The sequence below is a fragment of the Ranitomeya imitator genome, chromosome 4 (genome assembly GCF_032444005.1).
Source record: "Ranitomeya imitator isolate aRanImi1 chromosome 4, aRanImi1.pri, whole genome shotgun sequence".
NCBI classification, from domain to species: domain Eukaryota; kingdom Metazoa; phylum Chordata; class Amphibia; order Anura; family Dendrobatidae; genus Ranitomeya; species Ranitomeya imitator.
Genome location: NC_091285.1, coordinates 403,721,417 through 403,737,035, shown reverse-complemented (window position 1 = coordinate 403,737,035; position 15,619 = coordinate 403,721,417). Strand labels below are relative to the sequence as shown.

Sequence of the window (15,619 nt, the reverse complement as noted above, 5' to 3'; positions counted from 1 at the left end):
TTGTTAGGAAAGGTCAGGTGATGCAAATTTCTCAGCTTTATTAAAATTCAGCCTCCTCTAACTGTGGTAAAAAAAATTTATCCATAGGTTCTTTTAAGCAACTGCCTAGCACTCTGAAAAGGAAAATGGTACAGGCTCACAAAGCAGGAGAAGGCTATTAGAAGATAGTAAAGCAATTTCAAGTTGCCCTTTCCTCAGTTTGAAATATAATTAAGAAATGGCAGTTAACAGGAACAGTGGAGGTCAAGATAAGGTCTTGAAGACCAAGCAAAATTTCAGAGAGAGCTGCTTGTAGGATTGCTAGAGAAGCAAATCAGAACCCCGGCTTGACTGCAAAAGACCTTCAGAAAGATTTAGCAGACTCTTGAGTTATGGTACATTATTCTACTGTTCAGAGACACCTGTACAAATATGTTCTTCATGGAAGAGTCATCGGAAGAGACACCTATACAAATATGGTCTTCATGGAAGAGTCATCAGAATGAAACCTCTCCTGCATCCTCACCATAAAATTAAGCGTCATATGCAGAAGAACATCTAAACAAGCCAGATGCATTTTGAAAGCAAGTTCTGTGGACTGATGTGGTTAAAATAGAATCCTTTGGCCCCACCCACAATTTTTAAAGGTATGTGGGAATTAAAAAGGGAAAAAAGGAAAAGAGCATCTCGCCAACCATTAAGAATGGGAGTGGATCAATAATTATTTAGGGTTGTTTTGCAGCCAATGAACAGGGAACATTTTTCGTAGATGGAAGAATAGTTTCAATTACGTTTCAACAATTTCTTGATGCACACATAACACCATCTCTAAAGAAGCTGAAGTTGAAAATAAGATGTCTTCTACATATGGATAATGATGCTAAACACACGTCAAAATACACATAGACTAAGCTACTTCAAAGATGCAAGCTGGTCCTCAGTCCCCTGATCTGAACATCATTGAAAATTTGGCACCAGACCTCAAAATAGCAGGGCATGCAAGGCAACTCAGGAATCTCACAGAACTAATAGAATTTTCCAAGAAAGAATGGATGAAAATTCCTCAAACAAGAATTGAATGACTCTCAGCTGGCTAGAAAAAGCGTTTACAAGCTGTGATGTTTTCAAAAGGGTGTGCTACTAGGTATTAACCATGCCGTTTGCCCAAACCTTTGCATTGGCCCATTTTCCTTTCTGTCATTTTTAAAATGTAAAAGATAAAACTTATATATATTGTCCATAGAATACATAGGAAATGTGTCATCTTTAAATATAGACATTTTAGAGATCAGTGCCGTTCCTGTCACTGAAACCGAATGCTTCTGAGGAGAATAAAGTTCATTTTCTCCCTGCAGAGTTCTGGTAAGTGCAGGTGTCGGGCAGGTTAGTAATGCTATTAACCTGTAGATTAACCCCATATCGTCAGGTTAATAGCATTCTTTCTGGTGACAGGTTCCCTCTGGTGAATTAGGTGGATATTTTCACTGGGGGCCACCTCTGTTCAACTCACTTGACATATTACTTCAGTCAGGGACTGGAACACATTTTTGATGTAAGTTAGGTCATTTGAAGAAGTTGTTGGTGTGTGGTTTGGCCCATTGTCACCTCTTTTAGTGGTTCTAGTGGACACTGGTTGTGAAAATAACAAAACACAACTTTTTTGTGCACAACAATTTTTCAACTTATGTTTTATGCAAAAAATCTGGTAAACAATGATTAGAGAAGCAGTTGTGCTGCGCTGCTGCTAAATTAATAATGAATCCAAGGATCTTGATAGAAAAAATGCAGTGCAGTTTATTCTCTCAACACATTTCAAAATCTAACTGACTTCTTCAGGAGAAACCACAAAGAGTCCATTTTGTTCTTTTACGTTTTTATGTTTTTGTGTGCTGGCTACTTCTTATCATGAATATTATGGCACTGTCCACATCCCAGCGCTGTTGTGCGCTGAGTTATGTGACTGAAAAAAACATTAGCTCTATCTGAAGGAGCCTCAAGAGTTTTACTTACTTTATTAACAAAATAACGATTTTGAAGTTTGTAAAGCATTTCTATATTATTGTTACTATGGCTATGTAAAACTGGATGTTTCTTTTTGAAAAAAAAATAGTATGTCATGTATTTTTATATCAAAATTATTATTAAAAAAACAAAATGAATAATTTTTTAATTTTCAGACTGGTAAGTGGAACAATGTTAGATTCATGCGTCCCGTCCTTTTAGGAAGATTTTATAGCATTTTTCTTATCTTCAGAGGTACGAATACAATGAACTATGACACATATATACACAGCTGATAATCACAATAGGCAATGTCACAGCTGACTTAATTATTCACGGTGATCTTTGCACACGCTCATTAGATGCTTCAGTACAAAAGATAGGGTATGAGTCTGTTCATTGCTGCTAATGTGCATGTGGATTTCCTGAAACAACAGGAAGTTAAAGTATAAAAAAGAATAGTGGCAAGTTTGAAAAAAAATCAATATTACTATTGTTTTAAAATAAAGATCGGGATATGGAAAAATATTAACATTGCCACATTTTTTCCAAAATGTAAATGAACACAAAAGCCTGATGTAAACAATAGGTTGTTTTCTGATGACACATTCGTTTTAAGAATAGCTTCTTAGTTTCATTTGTCATGTGTACTTTCTTATTAAATGTTGGACTGTATATGAATTTTTTTTTCACTTAGTTAATTCATATTTCTTCTTTCTAGGTGACCATCACATTGTCCAGCTCCAACTTAAGTCCAAAGAAACTGGGATGACGTTTGCCAGTACAAACTTTGTTTTCTATAACTGCAGTGTTCATAACTCGTAAGTATCATGTGTAATAAATATGTAAAGCAGTAGTATAAGTATGATATATGTTATGTTATAGTCATTTTATGTTAACATTTGCATTAAATATACATTGGATGCTATATGTAGTCATGGGCCAATGAGACAATGAATAATTCAGTATCCTTTTTCATACTGTTTTTATGTTGTGTGTTTTCCTTGTATTGTTTGGTTTCCATGACAATCAGAAACCTAAAAGGAATTGTTATATCTGACGTCCTACCCATGTGCCCTAAGCACCGTGCGTCTTCCTACTGCTCCATTCATATTCTCAGCTAGCCCTTATTGCATGTGCCAAAGCATTGTATGCCATTGTGGTTGTCCCTAGCAGTTTGCATCTTATCTAATATTATTAGCCATGCATATGTTAAGTAAAACCCAGTACATTGTTTTATTCTAAATTTGATATATTGTATGTGATATAATGATATGATATAATGATATAAGAATGAAGCAATACCAGCAAGCAAAAAAGAAAAGGGCACACAGCAACAAGTGACAGCAAAAAGTACAGCCAAGAAGCAACGAAGAGTGGTGGTGGTGGGAGACTCACTACTGAGAGGCACCGAAGCAGCCATCTGCAGACCGGACATAACTGCAAGAGAAGTATGCTGCCTTCCAGGTGCGATGATCAAGGATGTGACCGATAGGATACCAAAGCTCTTCAGCTCCAAGGACGTCCACCCATTTCTTCTGATACATGTTGGCACCAATGACACGGCAAGGAAGGACCTACCGACAATCTGCAAGGACTTTGAAGAGTTGGGGAAGAAAGTAAAGGAACTGGATGCACAGGTAGTTTTTTCTTCTATCCTTCCAGTAGACGGGCATGGCACCAGGAGATGGAACAGGATCCTTGATGCAAACAACTGGCTAAGACGATGGTGCAGACAACAAGGATTTGGATTCCTGGACCACGGTGTGAATTACTGGTATGATGGACTCCTCGCCAGAGACGGACTACACCTCAACAAACCTGGGAAACACACATTCGCCAGAAGACTCGCTACACTCATCAGGAGGGCATTAAACTAGAAGAAGAGGGGACGGGAAGAAAAACATTAGACTCGAACAAAGACGACCCAGGAAAACATACTCAGAAGGGAGGTAAGAACATTTCTAAAACAATTCACAGTGAGGAGATTGGAACAAAACAAAATCCTCTAAACTGCATGCTCGCAAACGCCAGAAGCCTGACAAACAAGATGGAAGAACTAGAAGCAGAAATATCTACAGGTAACTTTGACATAGTGGGAATAACCGAGACATGGTTAGATGAAAGCTATGACTGGGCAGTTAACTTACAGGGTTACAGTCTGTTTAGAAAGGATCGTAAAAATCGGAGAGGAGGAGGGGTTTGTCTCTATGTAAAGTCTTGTCTAAAGTCCACTTTAAGGGAGGATATTAGCGAAGGGAATGAGGATGTCGAGTCCATATGGGTTGAAATTCATGGAGGGAAAAATGGTAACAAAATTCTCATTGGGGTCTGTTACAAACCCCCAAATATAACAGAAAGCATGGAAAGTCTACTTCTAAAGCAGATAGATGAAGCTGCAACCCATAATGAGGTCCTGGTTATGGGGGACTTTAACTACCCGGATATTAACTGGGAAACAGAAACCTGTGAAACCCATAAAGGCAACAGGTTTCTGCTAATAACCAAGAAAAATTATCTTTCACAATTGGTGCAGAATCCAACCAGAGGAGCAGCACTTTTAGACCTAATACTATCTAATAGACCTGACAGAATAACAAATCTGCAGGTGGTTGGGCATTTAGGAAATAGCGACCACAATATTGTGCAGTTTCACCTGTCTTTCACTAGGGGGACTTGTCAGGGAGTCACAAAAACATTGAACTTTAGGAAGGCAAAGTTTGAACAGCTTAGAGATGCCCTTAATCTGGTAGACTGGGACAATATCCTCAGAAATAAGAATACAGATAATAAATGGGAAATGTTTAAGAACATCCTAAATAGGCAGTGTAAGCGGTTTATACCTTGTGGGAATAAAAGGACTAGAAATAGGAAAACCCCAATGTGGCTAAACAAAGAAGTAAGACAGGCAATTAACAGTAAAAAGAAAGCATTTGCACTACTAAAGCAGGATGGCACCATTGAAGCTCTAAAAAACTATAGGGAGAAAAATACTTTATCTAAAAAACTAATTAAAGCTGCCAAAAAGGAAACAGAGAAGCACATTGCTAAGGAGAGTAAAACTAATCCCAAACTGTTCTTCAACTATATCAATAGTAAAAGAATAAAAACTGAAAATGTAGGCCCCTTAAAAAATAGTGAGGAAAGAATGGTTGTAGATGACGAGGAAAAAGCTAACATATTAAACACCTTCTTCTCCACGGTATTCACGGTGGAAAATGAAATGCTAGGTGAAATCCCAAGAAACAATGAAAACCCTATATTAAGGGTCACCAATCTAACCCAAGAAGAGGTGCGAAACCGGCTAAATAAGATTAAAATAGATAAATCTCCGGGTCCGGATGGCATACACCCACGAGTACTAAGAGAACTAAGTAATGTAATAGATAAACCATTATTTCTTATTTTTAGTGACTCTATAGCGACAGGGTCTGTTCCGCAGGACTGGCGCACAGCAAATGTGGTGCCAATATTCAAAAAGGGCTCTAAAAGTGAACCTGGAAATTATAGGCCAGTAAGTCTAACCTCTATTGTTGGTAAAATATTTGAAGGGTTTCTGAGGGATGTTATTCTGGATTATCTCAATGAGAATAACTGTTTAACTCCATATCAGCATGGGTTTATGAGAAATCGCTCCTGTCAAACCAATCTAATCAGTTTTTATGAAGAGGTAAGCTATAGACTGGACCACGGTGAGTCATTGGACGTGGTATATCTCGATTTTTCCAAAGCGTTTGATACCGTGCTGCACAAGAGGTTGGTACACAAAATGAGAATGCTTGGTCTGGGGGAAAATGTGTGTAAATGGGTTAGAAACTGGCTTAGTGATAGAAAGCAGAGGGTGGTTATAAATGGTATAGTCTCTAACTGGGTCGCTGTGACCAGTGGGGTACCGCAGGGGTCAGTATTGGGACCTGTTCTCTTCAACATATTCATTAATGATCTGGTAGAAGGTTTACACAGTAAAATATCGATATTTGCAGATGATACAAAACTATGTAAAGCAGTTAATACAAGAGAAGATAGTATTCTGCTACAGATGGATCTGGATAAGTTGGAAACTTGGGCTGAAAGGTGGCAGATGAGGTTTAACAATGATAAATGTAAGGTTATACACATGGGAAGAGGGAATCAATATCACCATTACACACTGAACGGGAAACCACTGGGTAAATCTGACAGGGAGAAGGACTTGGGGATCCTAGTTAATGATAAACTTACCTGGAGCAGCCAGTGCCAGGCAGCAGCTGCCAAGGCAAACAGGATCATGGGGTGCATTAAAAGAGGTCTGGATACACATGATGAGAGCATTATACTGCCTCTGTACAAATCCCTAGTTAGACCGCACATGGAGTACTGTGTCCAGTTTTGGGCACCGGTGCTCAGGAAGGATATAATGGAACTAGAGAGAGTACAAAGGAGGGCAACAAAATTAATAAAGGGGATGGGAGAACTACAATACCCAGATAGATTAGCGAAATTAGGATTATTTAGTCTAGAAAAAAGACGACTGAGGGGCGATCTAATAACCATGTATAAGTATATAAGGGGACAATACAAATATCTCGCTGAGGATCTGTTTATACCAAGGAAGGTGACGGGCACAAGGGGGCATTCTTTGCGTCTGGAGGAGAGAAGGTTTTTCCACCAACATAGAAGAGGATTCTTTACTGTTAGGGCAGTGAGAATCTGGAATTGCTTGCCTGAGGAGGTGGTGATGGCGAACTCAGTCGAGGGGTTCAAGAGAGGCCTGGATGTCTTCCTGGAGCAGAACAATATTGTATCATACAATTATTAGGTTCTGTAGAAGGACGTAGATCTGGGTATTTATTATGATGGAATATAGGCTGAACTGGATGGACAAATGTCTTTTTTCGGCCTTACTAACTATGTTACTATGTTACTATGTTACTATGTTATGTTATTATGTCAACCTTATTACAGCCTGGAAAAGTTCTTACATAAATTAGTGCATTGCCTAAAGAATTTACTTTAAATGCAATGGTAAAATATTGATAAACGGCAATGCAGAATGCAGTCATCAATCAAGCGCTCATCGCAGATTACATACACTGTTTTTTGCAAAATATTGCTTCTGAAAGAGTCTGCATCATGTTGAAACAGCAAAAACAAGACATGCTTTTTATAGAATCTGTAAGAAAGCTAGCACAGAAAAATGAAGACTCACAGAGGTACAATATGTGCCCAGCTGGTCATAGAGGCCTATTTATGGAATCTAACAACTTGCTTACATAGTCAGTGTGTGCATGAGCCCTAACAATTTCTCTCTGAGCGTGAAAATAATTTTTCATGCCTATAGTACCAATGCAACTTTTCACACAAAAATCCAAAAAAATGGCAACGTTTGCATTTACAAAGCTGATAACTACTAATGAAAACTAGAATATGACTATGTTTAAACATACCTTGATTCAATACATAGCTAAAAAGAGGTTGATAATTAAGAGGTTAATTAAAAAAATAATTCAAATGAAATATTGTAATATATTTCAAAACAGAACACTTTTTGATTGTACCATAAATGGGATATTCCCACTTCCAAGGTCTTATCTCAATATGTAGCAGGTGTAATAATAATAATATTAGCAAATTCTTCTAATTAGAAATTCTGATTCGTTATGTTGCTTACCCCATGTGTAGGGCACTGCAGCTTAGATATCCATGGTTACAACCACTAACAAGCCAACAAACTACTCACTGGCAGTACAGTATATGAATGGCTGTAGCTTTGGATACCTAAGATACTGCAATGCCCTGCACATGGGGTAATGACATAGCGAATCAGAAGAACTGTACTACATTTCTAATTGAAGGAATTTGCTAAATGTATTATTAGTAAATCTACTATATATTGGAATAGGATCTTGGAGATGGGAATATCCCTTTAATTAATGCCTTATACAGTTGAAACAAATCCTACCTCCAGGACCCTCACTTATTAGAAAACTCGGGATGCAGTGATATTTCTCATTTTTCAGATGTCACCCCTTTTATTTGTGTCCAGGCACCTCTTCATTGTTCGGTTATAGAGTGTAACAACCCGAGAATTGGTATTTGTGTAACTGTCCATCCATGACATATTCTGTGACTATATTATAAATCTTACTGTCTCATTGTATTTTTTTGTTACTTTTTTTCCTCTGTATTCTTGTTTTTATTTGTGGGTAATTTCCTCTTTCATGTTAGTAGCATTTGTACAAATGGAAGAGAAAACACGTTGAGTTTACGCCCTAGTACTAGTATTTCTGAAACAACATTCAAATTTTCTTTAGTTTTTTGTGAAGGGGAAAATTGAAAATGGCAAAATAGTCTTTTGTTTACTAAAAGAAACATTTTCACAACAATAATGTTGAACATACATAAAAACTACTGCAAAGAAAACTTTGTCATTGAAAAACAGAACTTTTTGCATTCTAACTTTGATGTAGAATTACAGTATTTGCATTACTGATCAAATTATTAGTAATAGTGGCAAATTACTAAATGCACACTTGATTCCTGTCTTCAAACATGGCTTGCTTTGTATCATTCCCTTTATATATTTTTGTGTGCACAAAAATGCTATCAAATGTAAAAAAAAATGTGAAAAAATAAAGAATCGTATAAATGGCTTTGAAGGAGTATTCTCAAAGTTGGGAATTATCCTCTATCCAATGGATAGGGGATAACTATCCAACCACTGGAACCCCACCGATCCCGACAAGTGGGGCTCTAAAGAGACCTGTATTACAAGAGAGGTGGTTGATTATGCACACTGCTGAACCATTCATTATTAATTACAGGTGCAGACATACCATTAGGGCAAACTGTGCAGCTGTATAGGGGCCTAAAAAGTAATGGGGCGCGCTTCTACCTTCAATGCAGGTGGAGTTGTGTATGCAATAAGCTATATGGACTGCAAATGGCCCATAATTTCTTCATGCACAGTGGCCATCTTCAGTCTGTATCCACTCTTGATTAATGGTACCACTGCTGGAGTTAGCCAAATGTTGTGTTTAGCTGGTCTTCAGAGCTCCCATAAAAATTATCCAGTGGGCAGGATATAGTTTCCAAACTTGAGGATACCCCTTTAGTTTTATGAATATATTGTATAATGGCACAAGGTGTTACTCCAGGCATATTCCTAATTCAGACAGAAAAATTTTCAAGCAGCGTTTCTGTTTGGCTATGAATGGAGAAATGGTACACAGTGTATAACATTTTGTTATGTGTTGTACTTGGCTCAAGAATAAAACTACTAACTAAACACAACTAGTATATGCAGAGGTGTAGCTAGGGGTTTGGTTCTTGGGTGGGGATGGTGTCAAAACTTCTGAGTGGACCCCTAACCAAGTAACCCTAATTACAGCTATGGTGGCCAACCGTAATAGTGGATGTAGGAGAATCTCAGAAGATGACCAAGCTGTTATAAAAAAAATCTATATACAGAGACCAGCACTGATATTACCACTGTATGGTGACTATATAGCGGTAGATACCAGTGCTACAGAACATGTAAGAGATTACAGGACAGTTATTGATACAGCACATCTCGCAGATGTCAGACTATGAGAAATAATGATGTTGGAGGGAGCGTGAGCTGATGCTCCCTCTTTGATTATTGCTTTCAACTGTATCGGCATCCAGGATGTCGATACGGTTGAATGTGCAATGACAGTTGAGGGGGGCCTGGGTCTCCCCTGGCTCACAGTCCCCATAGTGGCGAACGCTGGTACAGTTAAAAGTAACATACATCTGGCTTGGCCCCTCAGAGCGTGGAGCCCAGGACAACCACACCCTCTGCCCCGGTAGCTGCACTACTGGCTATATGTACACCCAGCCACATACAATACTTATTAGTTTGCTGTTGGATAAGCTAACTGCACTTTAGGAGCTCATATGAGCTGTTAGAGAATGCGATGTTTCAGACTATGAACTTAGTCGTTAGTTTATCCTGAGAATAAGTCACCAATATGCAAGCAAACATGTGTGAACCCCATATCCTTTACCCATGTAGAATTAAGGTAGCTGTGGACCTTCTAACTGACCTAAGAATCATGTACACGTACAGTATGTGAAGTTATTAGTAGTCAGAGAGCTTCAGTACCAGACACTGTAATATGAATGAGAATCCTAATATATCAGAATCTGCAGTAAAAGGGCCACAACACCCTTTTGTTAAGTTGGAATGAGGGTCAGTCACTCAACAATCACAGACAATAAGGGTATGTGCACACAGTCAGTAATTGACAGTGCTTTGGGCACAGCACATGTCCACTGCGTCCAAAGCGCCCGCCGGCTTTTGAATGCAGGTGATTCCGCATATGTTCATTGAACCGTGTGGAATCACCCCACCCAATACATTGTACGGGTGACATTTATATTTTTGAGGCTCGCGTTTCTGCAAGATAAATTGACATGCTGTGGTCTGGTAAGACGTTGCACATTTAGTGGGTATGAGATTTCTTAAAATCCCATCCACTATGCTGTAACATCTGGACGCTGCGAGTTGAACGCTGCGGTTGTATGCAGCGTCCAACCAGCAGCGTTTACTGACTGTTGGAACATACCCTTAATGTTAAAACCTGTTAATCCACTTTTAATGTTTCTTACTCAATATGTGGTTGGAAAACCTTGCAAATGATGAAGCACGATATAGGATTTTTTTAAATTTGTACACCCAGGACAACTGCTAAGACTGCCAAGATGTTATTGCGAGGTATTTAAAAACCAAGCCATTATGGTCTTTAAACAGATTGCTATAAAAAAATTAATCATTAATGGACTGTAGAAAAGCTAGGTAGGAGAGGGTTAAATCCTAGTGCTGCAGGGTCTGATTATAGGCACCTGCCAAGACCTTACTAGAACCAGGAAATGGGTTCACTAAGGGTATGTTTTCACGGTCAGGAATGGCTCAATATTTGCTCAGGATTTGAAGCAGGTGAAATCTGCACCAAATCTGCATCTGAGGTCACTGGCAGGTCACCTGCGATTTTGATGTGATTTTTACATTTTTAATGCATTTTTTCATTTCATGCAGGTTTTTTGTCACTTGAAATAAAGCTAATTGTAAGTTGGCTTCTGAGAAGGGAAAAAAAGAAAAAAGTGATTTCCTGTTTGCAGATATATTAGGGTATGTTCCCACGGTCAGTAAACGCTGCGAGTTGGACGCTGCTCACTATGTGTGCACCAATGCCTGTGGCTCACCCACAGAGACGGACATGCGGCACATCTTTCCAAACTGCAGCTTGTCAATTTATGCAGCGGAGACGCTCCATCTCCACTGCGTAAATTACCCATACACTTTCATTAGATACGGTAAAACCGCATTATGTTCCTAGTTACATGCACATTAAGTGCGCTAACGCAACTTCCTACTCATGTGAACTAATTTACATAATGGTAAATCTTGTGACACAGCCGGACGTGCATGACACAGAAAGTGGAGTAAAGCACACAGAGAGGTCCCCTCCTTGTTAATAAATAAATAATAATTTTTAAAAAATGGCGTGAGGTCCCCTATATATGTTAACCAGCCAGAGTAAAGCAGACTACTGGGGCTGGTATTTCAGACTGGTAAGGATCCAATATCCATGAACCTTACCAGCCTGATAACACCACACCGCAGCAGTCTGCTTACCTTGGATGGTTAGCAAAAATAGTGGGATCTCCTCTAAAAAAAATAGTGTGGGGTCCCCCTATTTTTGTTAACTAGCCAAGGAAAATGCAGATAGCTGCGGCCTGGTATTTCAGGCTAGTTAGGATCCAATATCCATGAACCTTACCAGCCTGATAATACCAGGCCGCAGCAGTCTGCTTACCTTGGATGGTTAGCAAAAATAGTGGGATCTCCTCTAAAAAAAATAGTGTGGGGTCCCCCTATTTTTGTTAACTAGCCAAGGAAAATGCAGATAGCGGCGGCCTGGTATTTCAGGCTAGTTAGGATCCAATATCCATGAACCTTACCAGCCTGATAATGCCAGGCCACAGCAGTATGCTTACCTTGGATGGTTAGCAAAATTAATGGGATCCCTTCCAAAAAAAACAGCATGGGGTCTGTCTATTTTTGTTAACCAGCCAAGGAAAAAGCAGACAGCTGCGACATTGTATTCTCAGTCTGGTGAGGCCCATGGATTTTGGCCCTCACCATCCTAAAAATAGCAGCCCACAGCCGCCCCACAATTGGCACATCCAAAGATGCGCCAATTGTGGCACTTTACCCAGCTCAGCTTTTCCCACTTGCCCTGTAGCGGTGGCAAGTTGGGTAATATTTGTGGGGTTGATGTCACCCTTGTATTGTCCAGTGTTATCAAGCCCATGGCCAGAACAAAGTCTTTTAATTGAAATAATCACACAGACTCCTTTAATATTCTTAATCAAACCATACTTACTGCTTCACCCATTCCACCGAAGCCCTTGATCTCTTGTAAGAGAAATAAAATAGAAAGGCAACAATATACCATACCTGTCCACTGAGAAGATAATCCATAATGTCCCACGACGAGTCCAGCTCTGCTACATCTGGATGTCAGGCTGAATTCTGGCATTATGCCACCATCCAGCCTGACATCCAGACACAGCGGAGCTTGTAGATGACCACCGGAGATAACTCGGTCTCTGCCTGACACCTGCACTGCAGTCCTCATGATCAGCTGACCGGGAGAACTTGGCAAGTGACCGCAGATAAACCCAGCGGTGATGTGCACGACAGTTCTCGTGGTCGGCTGAGCTCATCGGGAGAACTGCAGTGGACGTGAACTTCCAGCTGTGGCATAAGGTAAGATATTATTTAAATTAGTTCACATACGTAGTAAGCTGCGTTCCTGCTTTTAATATGCATGTGACTTTAAAGATAATGCGGTTTTACTGTATGTAATGATAGCGAATGGAAAATTTACGCTGTGGAGACTGAGCGTTTCCTCATCATAAATCGACATGCTGCGGTCTGCAAAGACGCGCCGGAAGTCCATTTACGTAGGGATGTCGGGGCATCTCTGAACGCATAGTGGAGATGGGATTTCTTGAAATCCTATCCACTATGCTGTAACATATTGATGCTGCGGGTTTGACGCTGGGGATGTACGCAGCTTCCATCCCGCAGCATTTACTGACCATGGGAACATACCCTTAGTGTGCAGTGTGCTAGGAGAACTGGGCAGTGTGGATTCTGCTGGGAGCTGCAGAGTATGGTTTGTTGCTAACCAGACTAAGCTAGGTGAATTGCCTGCTTTGCTACATGGGTGACACACCGTGGTCTGTGTATGGTAGAAAGGAAATGACTTCTAGTGTTGGCAGCCTCAGACAGAAGATGACAGCAACAGGAGAGTGTCCTGGTGCACAAACTGTTTATTATCCTGTCAAACCTTTGGGCCTGGAAGTAGCAGTTTTGTTTTGTAACCACTGGAGTCTTATGAGACAATAAAGCTTCAGATGTTTGGACCAGACCACATTGCCTGTGTGAACGCTAGCGACTACCAGAGAGCGTGAAGCCCTACAGGATATACACATTTAAAAAAATCAATTTTCTATCGAAGCATCGCAAGATAGGTGTCTGACCCCTGACATTGTGGAACTGCGCATGTGCATTGTGTGCTTTCTATGCTTGCCCTACTGGGAATCAGCACAAGAGCCATCCTATACATATGAAACTGGTGCTGACGACATGCACGTGGGGAAGCAAGAAGCCAGCAGCAAATATCTCATGTTGGATATACAGCATGTGATTTTCAGCTTCCAGGAGTGTCACATTTCAGGAACCCATATCAGTGGATCTGTAAAGTTAGTTTAATGGGAGTAAATGATAAACTTAGACAACAATGGATCAATTCTTTTATATAAAAAAATAGGTCCTGGAAGAAAACTCTTTTACTAATAAATATTTAACAACCTATTAAAAAGTGCTTGTATGTCCACCCCATTTATTTGTACCGTAATACTGGAGATATTAGGAACAGGTGGCACTAGCAAATAATCTCTCATCATCTAATACCACACAAGCCTTGCAATGCAGTATGTTACACACCCCAATGGCATCAATTATCTGCTTTGTATCTTAGTGAGTATTTTGTGTTTTTCTCTGGTTGCAATGCCATACAAGACTCTACACTCTCAGAGATACATTCCATACAAACAGCTCTATGCCCCTGCTTCCAAATACTCTGACAGAAATAAAGATTTAAGAAAAAAGATTAAATATTCATGGACGACTATGTAACGACTTTACACAATATGATACAGTATGAATTTTTAATTTGATTTATCAGAGTGAGTGCTTGTTATCAATTTGAATAACATGTATTCCATTGCATCTACATCTATTAGAAGCGTTTTAGCAAGGAGGCGTCCACCTCCTCCTACTGGCTCAGAATAGCTGCTATACTTTCATGTATTTTATATTAAATTGCTACAATACCCTATATGCTTAGTGAAGCTGGAAGCAATAACCAAAAAAAAATTGTTTGGAGATGTTTCGCGAGGCAGCACTGTGGCTCAGTGGTTAGTACTGCAGCCTTGCACCGCTGGGGTCCTGGGTTCAAATCCAACCAAGGACAACATCTGCAAGGAGTTTGTATGTTCTCCCCGTGTTTGCGTGGGTTTCCTTCAGGTACTCTGGTTTCCTCCCACATTCCCAAGACATACTGATAGGGAATCTAGATTGTAAGCCCCATCGGGAAAAGTGATGATAATGTGTGCAAACTGTAAAGCGCTGCGGAATATGTTAGCGCTATATAAAAATAAAGATTATTATTATTAACTCTACACTTCATGGACAACTGTTCTCAATCTAAATAGATAGACTATGCTCTTTCATATGTTAAATAGTGTATATAAAATTTGTAAATGTCTATTCTATAAGCATTTTAAAAAGATTGGACAAATGCAAATGGACTTGTATGAGTTTGCTTGCTCTGTGGCCATCTAAGCAATAGTGTGTGTGGATTAGTTGTATTTTTAAGTATTTATATTGAATTTTATATATTCTTCATATCCTCAGGTGCCTATCTTGTGTGCAAAGTCCATATGAGTGCCATTGGTGTAAATATCGACATGTGTGTACCCATGATCCACAGACATGTTCCTTTCAGGAAGGAAAAGTCAAGATGCCCAAGGTAATCATTCTGTGTTTCATGTCCTAGCATTTTGTTTCAGAAATATAATAATATTTAATCCATACTATAAAATTGATGTTGTTAATGTATTGACCGTTTAAGAACCAATCAATTTTTTAAATCTGACCAGTGTCATTTTATGAATTGATAAATCTGGAACACTTCAAAATATCACAGTGATTCTAAGATTGTTTTTTCATGACGTGCTGTAGGACATGATATTCGTAAAGTTTGGTCGATATTATTTGCTTTTAATTATGAAAATATCAAAAATTTGGCCAAAAAATTATAAAATATCACAATTTTCAAACTTTGAATTTTGATGCCCTTAAACCTTATAACCTTAAGACAGTTATACCACACAACATAGTTGATAAATAACAAATCCCACATGTCTTATTTACATCTGCATAATTTTTTATAGCTTTTATTTTGTTAGGAAGTTAGAAGGGTTCAAAGTTGATCAGCAATTTCTCATTTTGCCAACAAATTTTGCAAAACCATTTTTTGGGGGACCACATCACATCTGA

General features: G+C 39.2%; 1 protein-coding gene across 2 annotated transcripts in view; it reads left to right on the top strand.

The window, feature by feature from the left end:
* PLXNA4 (plexin A4) overlaps positions 1-15,619 on the top strand; it is a 1,110,285-nt gene that overhangs the window by 840,207 nt on the left and 254,459 nt on the right. For both annotated transcript variants that reach the window (XM_069765352.1, XM_069765353.1), the window contains 2 exons: positions 2,702-2,801; positions 14,975-15,089. In XM_069765352.1, coding sequence (XP_069621453.1) covers positions 2,702-2,801; positions 14,975-15,089 — 215 coding nt within the window. The remainder of the gene's footprint in view (positions 1-2,701; positions 2,802-14,974; positions 15,090-15,619) is intronic.